This window comes from Carettochelys insculpta, chromosome 3, assembly GCF_033958435.1.
Source record: "Carettochelys insculpta isolate YL-2023 chromosome 3, ASM3395843v1, whole genome shotgun sequence".
NCBI classification, from domain to species: Eukaryota; Metazoa; Chordata; order Testudines; family Carettochelyidae; genus Carettochelys; species Carettochelys insculpta.
The window spans coordinates 74,680,247-74,693,173 of NC_134139.1; the positions used below are offsets into that span (position 1 = coordinate 74,680,247).

General features: G+C 41.0%; 1 protein-coding gene across 1 annotated transcript in view; it reads left to right on the forward strand.

Moving 5' to 3' along the window:
- Window positions 1–12,927, forward strand: part of LYST (lysosomal trafficking regulator) — a 172,316-nt gene that overhangs the window by 133,183 nt on the left and 26,206 nt on the right. The window contains exons 45-49 of the mRNA XM_074990129.1: window positions 762–979; window positions 1,965–2,195; window positions 3,824–4,013; window positions 8,511–8,647; window positions 10,211–10,309. Of these exons, the coding sequence (XP_074846230.1) occupies window positions 762–979; window positions 1,965–2,195; window positions 3,824–4,013; window positions 8,511–8,647; window positions 10,211–10,309 (875 nt within the window). The remainder of the gene's footprint in view (window positions 1–761; window positions 980–1,964; window positions 2,196–3,823; window positions 4,014–8,510; window positions 8,648–10,210; window positions 10,310–12,927) is intronic.

Here is a 12,927-nt window from a genome sequence, read left to right on the forward strand (position 1 = left end):
TATCACCTTTCCAGCAGGGACTGTTTAAGCGTGCTTCCCTGCAAAGATTCAGAAAAGGCCTATAGAGTTACAAGGCTTTTGAAATTTGATGCTTGGAGTGAGGTAGATGCAAATTTTCTTTTCAAATACATATCAGCCAAAATGCTGGGAGCTTTCTGAGTATGCTACAGAAAACACTTACTTTGAGGGTTTTGGAGATGATCTCTGGAGATAGGGGCATTGCAGGATATAGAAGCTATTTGTCTTTGTGGGGGGGGTTGTGTTTTTGTTTTGTTTTGGGGGTAGCGTAGTTACTGGCTGGTTCAAATCACCTTGTTCATATCTGATTGTTTTCATGCTACTCAATAATGTTATACTATTGTAGGAATTAGTTAATGTCAGGACACCTAGAACTCTCTTGTGAAGGCCTCGTTGTTGTTGTTGTTGCCTTAACTGAAATCCTAACATTGTGCTTTTGGCTATGCTGTCTCTTGTGCTTGGGTGGACTCCCCATAACTTTCATTCTCCATGATGCCTATAAGAAATTAATAACTGGTAGGCTCCTAGTGCACTGAGACCACTGCCTATCATTCTGGGGTATGTATTGTCTCTCTATCTTGTACTGCCCCATCCGTCTGTAGAGCTGGGATTGTCTGTTTTCTGTTTGTACAGTATCTAGCACCATGGCACAGATTGTCAGAGCACCTGGTCCATGACTAGGTGCTAGACTAATACAAATGGTAAATGATAAAATAGTATAAAGCCTCTTTTTACATTTCTAGGTTTTGATTTCGGACTGCGTCAAAATGGTGAAAGAGTAAACCACGTCAATCTCCCCCCATGGGCTCGTAATGATCCCCGTCTCTTCATCTTGATTCATCGTCAGGCTTTAGAATCTGACCATGTATCCCAGACAATCTGTAACTGGATTGATTTGGTGTTTGGTTATAAGCAAAAGGGCAAGGCTTCAGTTCAAGCTATCAATGTCTTCCATCCAGCTGTAAGTATCATTTTGTGTAGTAAGCTCTTCAGAGTATAAAAGTATTTGATCTCTGAGATGCTTTAACTTGATTTCTTGGAAAACATCCAGCTTTTGGCAAATTCTCTTCAAATAGCTGACTATTAAAGAACACAGGAAAAGACTGAATATGTAAATAGAGAATTATAAAATCCCAGGGTTTGTGACTTGAAGGGCAGTGATGTCTATTTTAAATCATTTTCCTGGGCTAAAGCTAGGCAGGGAATAGTTATACTGTGTATGTCATCTTAAAAGCCTATTGGACAATGTCATTGTTTGCAATAAATCTAGAAAGGTGATATTTTTGTTTCCTCTTCCATCAAAAAGAGGTCTGTTGCTTTGGCAGAGTGTAACAAGACTGTGGCAGGGATAAGTGACGTTCAGTGTGTCTGATTTGAGAGCTCAACATTTGTACTATTCCTCCCTACACAATCATAATTTGTTTCTTACTGTATTCATCTGCTGCCTAACGAATTTCCCATTTAAGATGCAGTGCTGCAGTTGCTTAATCTTTAGATCACACAGCTGTTAAGCCTTTGCATTACACTGCAAAAGCCTCTAGTTTTTATTTAGGGCTGTGGTGAAAGGAGAACAAGATGACTAAGCACTTGAAAATGTTCAATGTTATTATTCTTTTGAAATTGACATGTCTCAAAGTGCATTCCTTGACAGGCTTCAATCTTAGCAGCACATATCCTGACTCCTGCCAGGCAGCGCGCTCACATGCTGATTTCAGCAACTGGAATTGAATTGCTCATGGTAAAATAGAGTATTTAAATGGCAGTCAGATAGTCACCTTGATTTTTGCTGGTTTTTCCTTGACATTGGAGGATGAGGTAGTGCAATTTTTCTTGGATCCAAAAATCAATTAGAGAGGCTGAAGAGTCTGGCCCTAAGCTTGTGTGGTGTGAGTTAGAATTTTTTTTCTAAGCTGACCAGCATCTGTGTTTGCTGTTTTACATTTTAGACCTACTTTGGGATGGATGTTTCTGCTGTTGAGGATCCAGTTCAAAGAAGAGCCCTGGAAACAATGATAAAAACATATGGACAAACTCCTCGTCAGTTGTTCCACACTGCGCATATCAGCAGACCTGGGTCCAGGCTCATAATGGAAGGAGAACTTCCTGCTGCCATGGGGTTATTAGTGCAGTTTGCTTTCAGAGAAACCAGGGAGCATGCTAAAGAAATAGTATATCCAGTATGTAATTTGATTCACAAGATTGCTCAGTTAGCATTCAGAGGCTGTAATTAGTGCACCCTGATGTACACATCTAAATAATTAAGCAAAACAGCTGCACTTACAGTGTGTTAATGAAAAGCATTAACAGTAGATCCTACACATTTAAGGCATTTCATAATTATGTGAATTGGAGCAGAACTAGTACAACGATTTGCTGTGCTCAAGCTTCTGGAAGAACTGCCTGGCAGTGAATTTCTGTCCTTGCTGTTCCTATTCCTAGAGTGTATATGGTGGGTGGGTAGGACATGTTGGACTGGAATAGTTTTCTCCCACTCTCTGCACAATGAAAGGAGGAAATTTTTCTTCATCATGTTGCAACAGATAGTCTCTCATCCCTGAGACAAATCTGTTTCAGTGTATGGCTCGGTGGGAGGTATTGTAGTTAGTAAATATCTGTTAAAGTAGACTGAACTTCACAGCATTTTGCTTCGGACATTTTTCAAACTTAGGGCTCGAGAAGAATAAAACCAGTAAGTAAGGAATAGTCACAGAGAGGTGGTCTTGTTAGTCTGTATCTTCACAAAACAAGAAAGCAGTCCTGTCGCACTTTAAAGATTACTTTGAGAAGCAAGGAAGAAGTTTTTAAGCAGTTCTTCTGTTATACTAAGATAATTTTGTCTTTTTTGTCTAATTTTTCAGTACAACCTCATTACCATTCTTCTCACCTGTAAAAGTTATGAAGAACTCATGGAAAAACAACCACGCTAAATTTCCATTTGTAAATATGCATGTGAAAGTTGCAAATTAGTTTTCTTTCAAGGGTATGAGAAGAATTGCTTTTTCATTTCTGCCAGTAACATTTTTAAAAAAAAATCCATTCCGTTGATTTTCATACAAGTGACTTTTAGTCTTTGAAGTGCTACGTGACTGCTGGTTTGTTTTGGTTAAGTACACAAAATATAATTTAAAATTTAAATGTCAGGGCTCAGTGACTTTTGGAGCTATACAAATACTGAAATGTGAGTGTCTAATAAATTTAGGACCATTGAGAGATACTCTTTTGTAGGAAGCACCAAACATTATTCCTAGATCAGTATAGTCCAACTTGTCAACTATCTGGTCTTTGTCAAGGTGGAATGCTTCGGACCATTGTAATCCCTAAACTGGTTTCACTGTTAATGTTATACGTTTTGTATATTTTAGCGCTGTTTGTGGGCAAGAATGCCTCCTATGCTTCAGACACTTATTTTCTTGGAAACTAATTAGGAATTTGGCCCATGTTTATAAGAATGAAAAACTGATGTTTCTCTCTTTACTGTACTACTAAAAATGTTCAAGTTACCAGGTTTCTCATCAAACCCATAAATGACTGAATCAGCACATTGGCACAATGGAAGATGTTATCTCACCAATCTTGTGTCTCTGAATAAATGAGCTCATTTGAATCTAATATATTGGGATATGATATTAGGTTTCCTTTTTCACCTCTTTATTTTTCTTTGTAACATAGTACAGTCTAGACTCAATCATATGAAGCACTGCAAAACTAGGATTATTTATAGAAGTCTCATCACTTTTTCCTCATATAAAAATAGCATTGCTCAGTTACACTGACTATTTTAATTGGTGTTTTGTCTTTGCTCTAGAGTCCTTTGCCATGGATAAAAGGTTTAAAGTGGGGAGAATATGTAGGTTCCCCGAGCGCTCCTGATCCAGTTGTTTGCTTTAGCCAGCCACACGGAGAAAGGTTTGGCTCTCTACAGGCTCTGCCCACTAAAGCGATCTGTGGCTTGTCTCGAAAGTTCTGCCTTTTGATGATATACAGCAAAGAACAAGGTAAGGAAACCCTAGAAATCAGTTTCATGTTTACTTTCCATATTTGAAATACTGGAAAATTTTAACTTGCTGCCCAGCCATAATCATGCTATGTTTTTATAGCGCCACTCCAATACTCCAGCAGAGTTCCCACATTTGCAGTCTTAATCTGAGGTGGATTGTAAATAGAGTTAAGTAAAATTTTAATAAAGGTGCTGAATTTCAAGATTTCTTATCCATTAGTTTGGTGTTTTTCATTAAAACAAATGGGGTGGTGTGAGCCGATGCCCAGGTGCCAGCTAAAGGTCTGGTGGGGCAAAGGGGGTGATGCCACACCAGCACCTATGCTAAGCAGCCAAGGCAGGCTGGGTTCTTTGGTTTGTGTTTGGTTCGGGCACAGCAGCAAGAGGAAAATTACACTTAGAGAGGCTTTAACAGTTACTTTTTATTTATACAAAGATAGAAACAATTTAACTAAGACAAATGATTAAAGTGCAAGTTAGTACTCGTGGTTTTTAAAGGGGAAACAACACAATTTAACTTAAAAGTTTTAGACAAACTAGCTAGTTTACACTAATACAATTAGTGTACACAAGAAAGGCATGTTGCAGGTGTGATTTTCACCCCTGCCTCTTAGACCTGGTGGAACCAGAGTCTTTCCCTCAATTCCTGTAGGAAAGAAGTGTAATACAGGTGTAATTCTTACCCGTGCCTCCTAGAATCCGGTGTGACCCAGAATCTTTCTCTCAATCCCTCGGGAAGAAGGTAGATATGAACCAGGCGTCCCCAGTCTCGGGAGTTAATTCCAGACCTGGCCAGCAGGTGTAGGTGATTGAAACTCAAAGCGGGGGGTGGGCTGCCAAACCCCTTTATACCACTTTTTTCACGGAGGCTTCTTCCTGGTCTCAAGTGGCCAATCGGGAGAAATGTTTTTTGAACCCCAGGTTTCCAGGGAAGCTGCAAGGCTTAATTTGCACCTGTGAATTGTGGACAGTTGGGCACCTTTGGAGGTGATGGGCGGGGGTTCCCCGTTCTTCCTGGGGAAGTGATCAGGCGTGTCAATCACCGAGATCAGCCAGAAGGGCGGCCATTAGCTAGCCCATTCACTGTCTGGTTTTTGTGTATAGTAGAGAGGCTGGGCGAGACAGCGCACCTGTGTTCCCAGGACATCAAAGGCTACCTGTCTCCCCTGCTTGTTTCTCTCTCTGTCTCTCCCAGTGCGGGGGGAGAAGAAGAAAAGGCCAAATGGGGGGTTCATGTCTGGCTACAGGTGGCGGGGCTAAAATTTCAAAAGTCCAGAAACACAATGCATATGTCCATTCCACTGTGAGTGCATACCCAGTGCATGGGTGATAGAGATTTGTCTTTTCCTCCAGTAGTACCTATTGGGGCATGAGTGACCTCTGCAGTCATGTCAATGTATGCAGGTATAAAGGGCAGAGCATTCCCCCAAATTTCCTGAGTTCTTTCTTACTACCCGTGACAGTTGGAGCAATTATAGGCTTGCCTTGCTCCTCATTACAATAAATTCAGTTTTTTGCATAGTGTAGTTTAATAGCTTAATCGATAGTTAAGAGTTATAACTTTCAGTTTGAGATCATAGGCTGACTGGTTCAGCTCTTAGTACCAGGAGTGATATTGGAACTATGTCTGTATCTCCAGGTTTCAAATTGCGTCACTCATGAAGCAAACCATTGCCAATGAGTGACCCCATACTGTCTGCCTTCTGTGCTTAGGGAGTCCCAAGTGTCAATTTGAAAAGGGTTTAGCTGTTGCCCCAAAAAGGGAGGGTGACCAGGCTGAAGTGTGTTTTTGTAAAGGTGACACTTCATCCTTTCTTGAAGTCATCCAGTTCAGGCATCAAGCACATCAGCATTGGTCCAGAGTGCTCCTTCTGTTTTGTCTGAAACCAAAGCCAGATCCGTGTCAAACCCACATTCATCACATATTGGACAACCTTCTGTACTGAAAAAATCAAAGTCTGAGCAGTAGCTCTGTCAAGGTTCATCTGGTGTCTGTCAGATTTTCATCTGCTGGAGGATAACAGCTCTCATTTTTCCCATCCCATCACTATCAGGTTCTTTGACGAGGCTGGACAGAATATATCCAGACATGTGAGAACATATTTCCCCTATTATATCTGATCCTGGTATTAGCAAAATTACTGGGGCCACCTATTGAATTTGTTCTTTCATCTCTCAGGGTTGCATTTTTAACTGCCGTCTCCTCAGTGAGTAGAGTGGGCAAGTTGAGAGCTCTGGTATTAGATCCTCCAGTCTTCTGTAAGGACAAGGCTTACCTTCACCCTTATCAAAAATTCCTGTAAAAATAGTTTCCAAATTTCATTTTAATCAAGCAATCTGTTTGCCAATGTTCTTCTCAAAATCTCATGCTCCGAGAGATGAAAAGACATTCTGCTGTTTATGGCTGCCAGGACTGGACTAAATCTTATAGGTGTCGTCATTGCAGTGGTGGACAAAGTGAAAGACCACACAGTTTCCTCTCAAACTTCTGTGACTTCCTAGATCTGAAGTGGGTCTGTCCCACGAAAGCTCATCAACTAATAAATAATTGTTAGTCTTTAAAGTGCCACATGATTATTTTGTTAGGATACAGCTGCCTCTGTTTCTGGGCACAAGTTCATATTCTGGACATTTTACAAAGTGGCAACTTGGTTGTCGGTGCATGTTTTCTTCCTTCTTGTTATGCTGTACCCATGCATTCAGGCTTGCTGTTGTACAGTCATTGTTGAAATAGAGTTTGGGCCTACTGCCAGGTTGATCATCTTTTGAGTCCCCTGCACTAGAATGGATATGTGTAATTACTTAAACTGCTACCTACTTTTCCATAAGTGTTAATCTTCAAGATATCTTGCTGGTGTCCATTCTACTATCCACCTTCCTTTCCCTTTCTATCAGTGTCTTTCTGATAAGAAAATTGAGGTTGAATGGGAATAGTTTTGCTCTTTAAACATGCATTGAGTGATGTCTGACAGCAGAGAAGAGCCAAGCTGCCCCAGTGGGTACAGCTGGGGGGGGGGGAAATCTTTTTTTTAAAGTGTGTTGGACATGCACTCTTATACAGCAGAATGGACATCTGCAACACCTTTCAAAGAATAACAGTTAGGGATTACATGGCTAACATTTTGCTGCCATGTTAAGAGTAGTAAGGTGTTGGTGAGCTAGTAGGTGAAGAGCAGCAGAAGGGAACCATGAAGGAATAAATGTTGGAGGATGAGTAATGAACACAAGTACAACTGTAAGGTGGATGGCTTTGTCTAGCTAATTCAATGGAATTAAAGCCTATTGTTACATGTACCAATCAGTTTTAATAATCCTGTTTCCTGCATTAAAGCATTTTACTGGTCTGGCTGTTCAATTAACATCTAAAGTCAGTAGGCACCTAGAGTAAGTAGTCTGTCTTTCAAAAGTGAGTGGTCAGCAATTAAAAAAAAATGCACAATTGTCACAGAAATTGTCACAAAAATTCTCCTTTTTCCTCCAAATTCAAAATACCAGTGAAAAGTTTTGTCAAAACATCAGACTAAGAAAAGTATCAATGAGCTCTAATTCTCAGTACTTCTGAAAATCAGGCCACTTTATTTAGAAACCTAAAGAGGATGTAGGATCCTAATTGGAGGGATCCGTTTTTAAAAACTTTGGACATTGCTTCTTGCTTTTCTAGGTTAAGATACATGTTATAAATTACCCCTAGATTTTTATAAGTAGCTTCCAAAATGATCAACTTTGTGGTCACGTGATAGATGTGAGACTCAGCATGTGTAAGGCATTGAGATGAACTATACTGAAGTGTGCCAGGCAGACATGAATTTTGGGACAATCAATAGGTTTCCTGGGGAATCCCTTTGCAATTGGTTCATATAAATTCCACAATCTCCCCTGACCTCCCCTATTATGCAAAAACAGAGATGCAAGGAGAGGGCCATTGACCTGTGATTGATCTCTGTTCTCTGACAAAAGGGCTGTTTTAAGAAACGTCTGAAGGGTTTGTTTGCAGTCTGGTACATAGCTGCTCTAAAAAATTACATGAACTTGGGACCAATGGTGCAAACCTAGCTATGGGGTTTGAAAAACTGGCACCTACCAGCGCTTTATGTTGGAGCCGAGGTTGACATCTAGTAAACTTTTACTATGTGTGGGTACTTCTTTTTGACTTGTTCCCCCACCAACCCACCCATATTGCTTTTGCCAGAAGCATAAATACGGTTTGCTTTAGGAAAGCTATTTTGTAATTGGTGTACATGGTTGTAGCCTCTGGAGAAAGTTAACCACAGGTGCTGGATCTCCGTCAGACCCACTGGGCAACTGCACTGAGGTGGCGAGGAACTGCAAGCCTAAATCTCAGTTGCAAGGGATGGGGATGGTATCTGGGAAGCCTAAAAATCGAAGTGTGTGCGCTCTTAAGGAAGTCTGGAAAAGAGAGGAAGAAAAGGTGCAGTAACCCTGACATTTTTGACAGCATATTTGATACAGAAAATATGTAATGTTTTTCTTGCAGGTGTGAGAAGCATGCACAGTACAGATATCCAGTGGTCAGCCATTCTGAGTTGGGGATATGCCGATAACATTTTAAGACTAAAAAGCAAGCAAAGTGAACCTCCAATAAATTTTATACAGAGTTCACAGTTGCACCAGGTAAAACTTTTAAAGTGTTTTGATTGTAAAACTAATGTATTTGTAAAAGGTGGTGTATATGTGCCACCACTGAAATCTATTTTTAACAGAGGTAACAGAACTGAAGTAGTGATAGGACAGATTTCATAGCCTTCCTCCACCACTTCGGGTCACCTGACACCAGTTTGTGTCATTTTCACTTTTGGGAACAGTTTCTAACAATCTAAGGTTTAGTCTTCATGTCCACGTAATGCTTAGAAGCTCCAAAAGTGCCAGCAAAGAATGCTAAATGTGATGCAGACACATATCCAGTGGGAACAAAGGTGGATCCTGCACATCACTAAATATATACTATAACACGTATCTTTAGTCACTAGCACTCCTCTTCATGTGTGAACCAGTGATATAAGATGTAATGCTCTGTAGCTCACTATCAGTCTCACCCTCACTTCTCCTTGAAGGGATTCTTTATTTGATCATAAGAATTTCAATCCATTTTAAAAAAAAATGGAGGAAAAGACGCATACCAGGGTTATACTTGACTGTACTCATTTACTTTGCTGAGCAGTATTTTGCTTTTGTCTGTGTTGAAACTATGCCAAATGCTGTGTTTCTTTTCTGGAGCTTAACTGTTTTTGAGTAAGTGTCCAAGCACTACTTTAAAACGTAGCCCCCTTGCTTCTCCCAGGAAACTGCATTATACCTTGTGATCCTCCTTCCTCCATTTCCATTCTATGTTTCTCTGTTGAATCATTCTGTTCCTCAAATCTTTCCTGATGCTTCAGATTCTCTACCCTGGCAGAAAAAAACATTGGATAGGTCTTCATGAGTTTATAGAACTTTTAAAATAATATGTCTTTGCTAAGAACAAGAGTAGGGAACATTTTAGGTGCCTTAAAATATTGGTATGTGTGGGGTGCGGAATAAGTGGCTCCTTGTTAGTTCTGGTGACTGTACAGTCAAAAATGTTGATGAAAGACAAAATGGACAAAAGCCATGAATGGGGCCCTAACCCCAAGCCTGACCTCATTACACCACATAAAAGTCAGAATGCATGAAGGTCTTCTGACAGCCCTCCATCTGTCAGGGATATGATTCTTCCAGCAAAGATAGCGTGAAACACAGCAGGAACAATAATTTCTAACAACCCCTTCCAAATCTTGACATGGAGGGTATGCAGGAGGAGTGCACCAGGAACACAGCACAAAGCTCTGAGAGGCGGCCATAACTTACACAGATCCTTAGGGCTGTCCAAGTTACCCCAGGAGCTGCACAGCAGCCCAGTACCGGGTGGGTAGAAAGTCACCTTAAGACCTACCTTCATGCCTCTGAGTTGAGAGTTTTGTGCTATGCACTTTAAAGATACATCACAGAATTTCACCCATAATTTTAACATTCTAAGTGTGCAAAATATATTAAAGAGCTCTTGGACTTCCATTCTGAGTCAGGTATTTTATTTATTGCATGTTTTCTTTAGGTTCTTAAGAAAACCAACAAAAACCAGATTTGATAAAGTAGGTATGTATGAGATGGAATGCATTTTAAAAATTATTTAATTTTCTCTGGCTCTCCTTTTTCTCAAAGGTAACAAGTTGTGCTTGGGTACCAGACAGTTGTCAGCTTTTTACAGGTAGCAAATCTGGAGTCATCACAGCATATATGAACAGGTTCTCTAGTAATATGGTAAGTATTACAGGATTTGTAATTAGGAATTAACTATGTTTCATTATTTTTTCTCTCTTCATCCTTGCTGCTTTTTACTGCATATGCTAAAACTTAAAAGAGAAAAAAACCTTAGCTGGAACTGCCTTGTATTTAGGTTTTTTAAAGTACCTTTTCATAGACATTTTAACCCATTTAATTGTTTGTTCTGCATTTTAATAACTATTTTAATTGTGTCCAACTTTTCTCTCTTCTACCACTCCACATTTAATAAGCTTGAAAAATAAGACTTTCATACCCTATTTTAATATCAAAACAAATACTGTTTTTTTAAAACAGTTTTACTTAGTTACTAGTACATCAGCATCAGATGTAGACACTTACCATCCAAAGAAATATAACCTCTGTCCAGAGCACATATGAAAGATAAGAGAGAACAAACTCAGGGCACCATACCAGTAGGGAAGGCCAGCCCCCTGGCATCTGGAAAGGATACTAGAGTTTCTGTCAAAGACTACATCTACAGTATGAGAGAAATTCTCATTTAAGGCAGTTAGCTCGATATTACCCCGTGACTGTCTTCACTGTAAATACCATTAGCTCGATTTAGGGAGCACTAATATCGACATCACAATAGCATCAGTACCTGCTGGGTGTAGCATCGAGTTCAAATAAAGGCCAGCATAAAAGCGCCAGTCTTAAAATTGAATGTCTTAGCCTCCAGAGATGTCCCGTACGTAACACACAATGCCCCTCAGTGCTCCATGTGCGTAGGAATTAGGTCACAGGAAGACCGTGAATTTTACATAGGGGCCAGAAAGCTGTGAGCGCATCTACAATTAGAAATTAGCCTCAGCATGGACTTCATGGTTCTGTCTCTACACTTGGGATTTTTTTCTGCACTGCCTGGTGTCAGCCGCTGCGCCGCCACACCACGTGTCATCAAGGCTGCTGTGGGAGTCATGCTTGCATAAGAGGCTGAGAAATTTCTCAGTGGGTTAAACTTGTGTGCACACCCTCTTCCTCCCCCACAGGTGCCACACAGTCAGGGTCTTTTCCCTGCTTAACCACATCACGTGGCTAGCCCCTGACCCAGAAAAAGGACGTTCCTGCCATTTGGTGCCAACCATGCTGCCAGGCACCATGTCCTGGCTTGCGTGCAGTTAGGGCTGCAAGAGCAGCTAAGATTTTCAGGGACTTTCTGGCTCATGGGGAGGAATACTTCAACCGGTCCCCCACCAAAAATATTTTTGGGGCCTTTCTGCCACTGCGGGAAGTCTCCCCTGGCAGCTAAGATTTTTTTGGGGGCTTGCTGCCACTGGCAGGAAAGGCTCCCTGGCAGCTAATATTTTTGGGGATTTTCTGCCACACAGGGGGTCTACTTCAACTGACCCCTTATTGAAACCCATCTTCCCCAGCCAGGAGCTGGGGGCTAGCTGCCCCTGGGGGAAGTGTCACCCAGTGGCTAAGATTTTTGGGGCATTGCTGCCATCTCCCATGTTGACAATTTCTGTGTAGTGAAAAGGGAAGACAAAAGTCTTTTTTTTTCCTAGCTTTTTCTATCCTTTCTTCTAACTTTGGACCCCTTCACATAGGGAAGAGTGGGTGGAGGGCCAGCTGAGAATACAGACTGCACAGAAGCTGTATAATGGACTGGGAACCCCAAAACCTTCCCCTTCCCAAGTCATTTTTCCAAATCTTTAGTATCTACTCTCTCTTCATGCTTTTCATTGTCCCTGTGTTATTTTCAGGGATCAGATGTAATCACAGGAGTGGGGGGAACAGTCAGTGGAGGCCAGTGGAGAAGACACACACACTTGCTGATTTTTATAAAATCCTTGATAATTCAGTTACAGAAGAAAGATTTCTATTAACTTTGCCATCTCTGTGGATGCCCTACTTTTCCTTTCTTCCGACTGGAAAAATGGGCGTTTGCTTACCATGGGAGGGGAATGAGAGCAATGCAATGTGGGAAGATCATATCAAATAACAGCGAACGTATCCAGAATGCTATGGGGCTGAGGGATCTGTGGGATAGGTTCCCACAATGCACTGCTGCAACAGTTGATCTTTGCGGATTGTGTGTGGCAGAATAAGTCAACTTTGTGAAGAGCAGATGGGGAGGTGAGGATAGTCAAATTCAAATTTATAAAATCCAGCGTTACAAAATTGATATTAATAAATTGTGATTTATCTTGTAGTGTAGATGTAGCCAAAGTGCCCATGTCTGGCACTTGGCTTTTTCTATACACATCTGATTAGTACATTGCTGATAAATTTGAATCTGCATCTTTACTCTCTCTAGCTGCTGTGGAAGAAGGGAGGAGATTTTTTCTTCTTCTGCAGTTCCTTTTGTCTGCTATGAGAAGTGCTAATTTACCTTCCCTGAGCTCTCTGGACAAATCCTTGCCCCACTGAAGTCAGTGAAAGTCTTGTCAAATTTCCTGTTCATGAACAATCTTAGAGAAGCTAGACAGTCCAACTACAAGCTCATCTCACTGCAGCTAATATTCTGATTATGGTGTGTTTTGGCTTCAGGCCAGGTCATGGTACTGAAACAGCTTTAATGGCTCTGACTAGAGGGAAGACATTCATTCTCATCCCATGGGACCTCTCTGCAGCATTTGACACTAGCATCC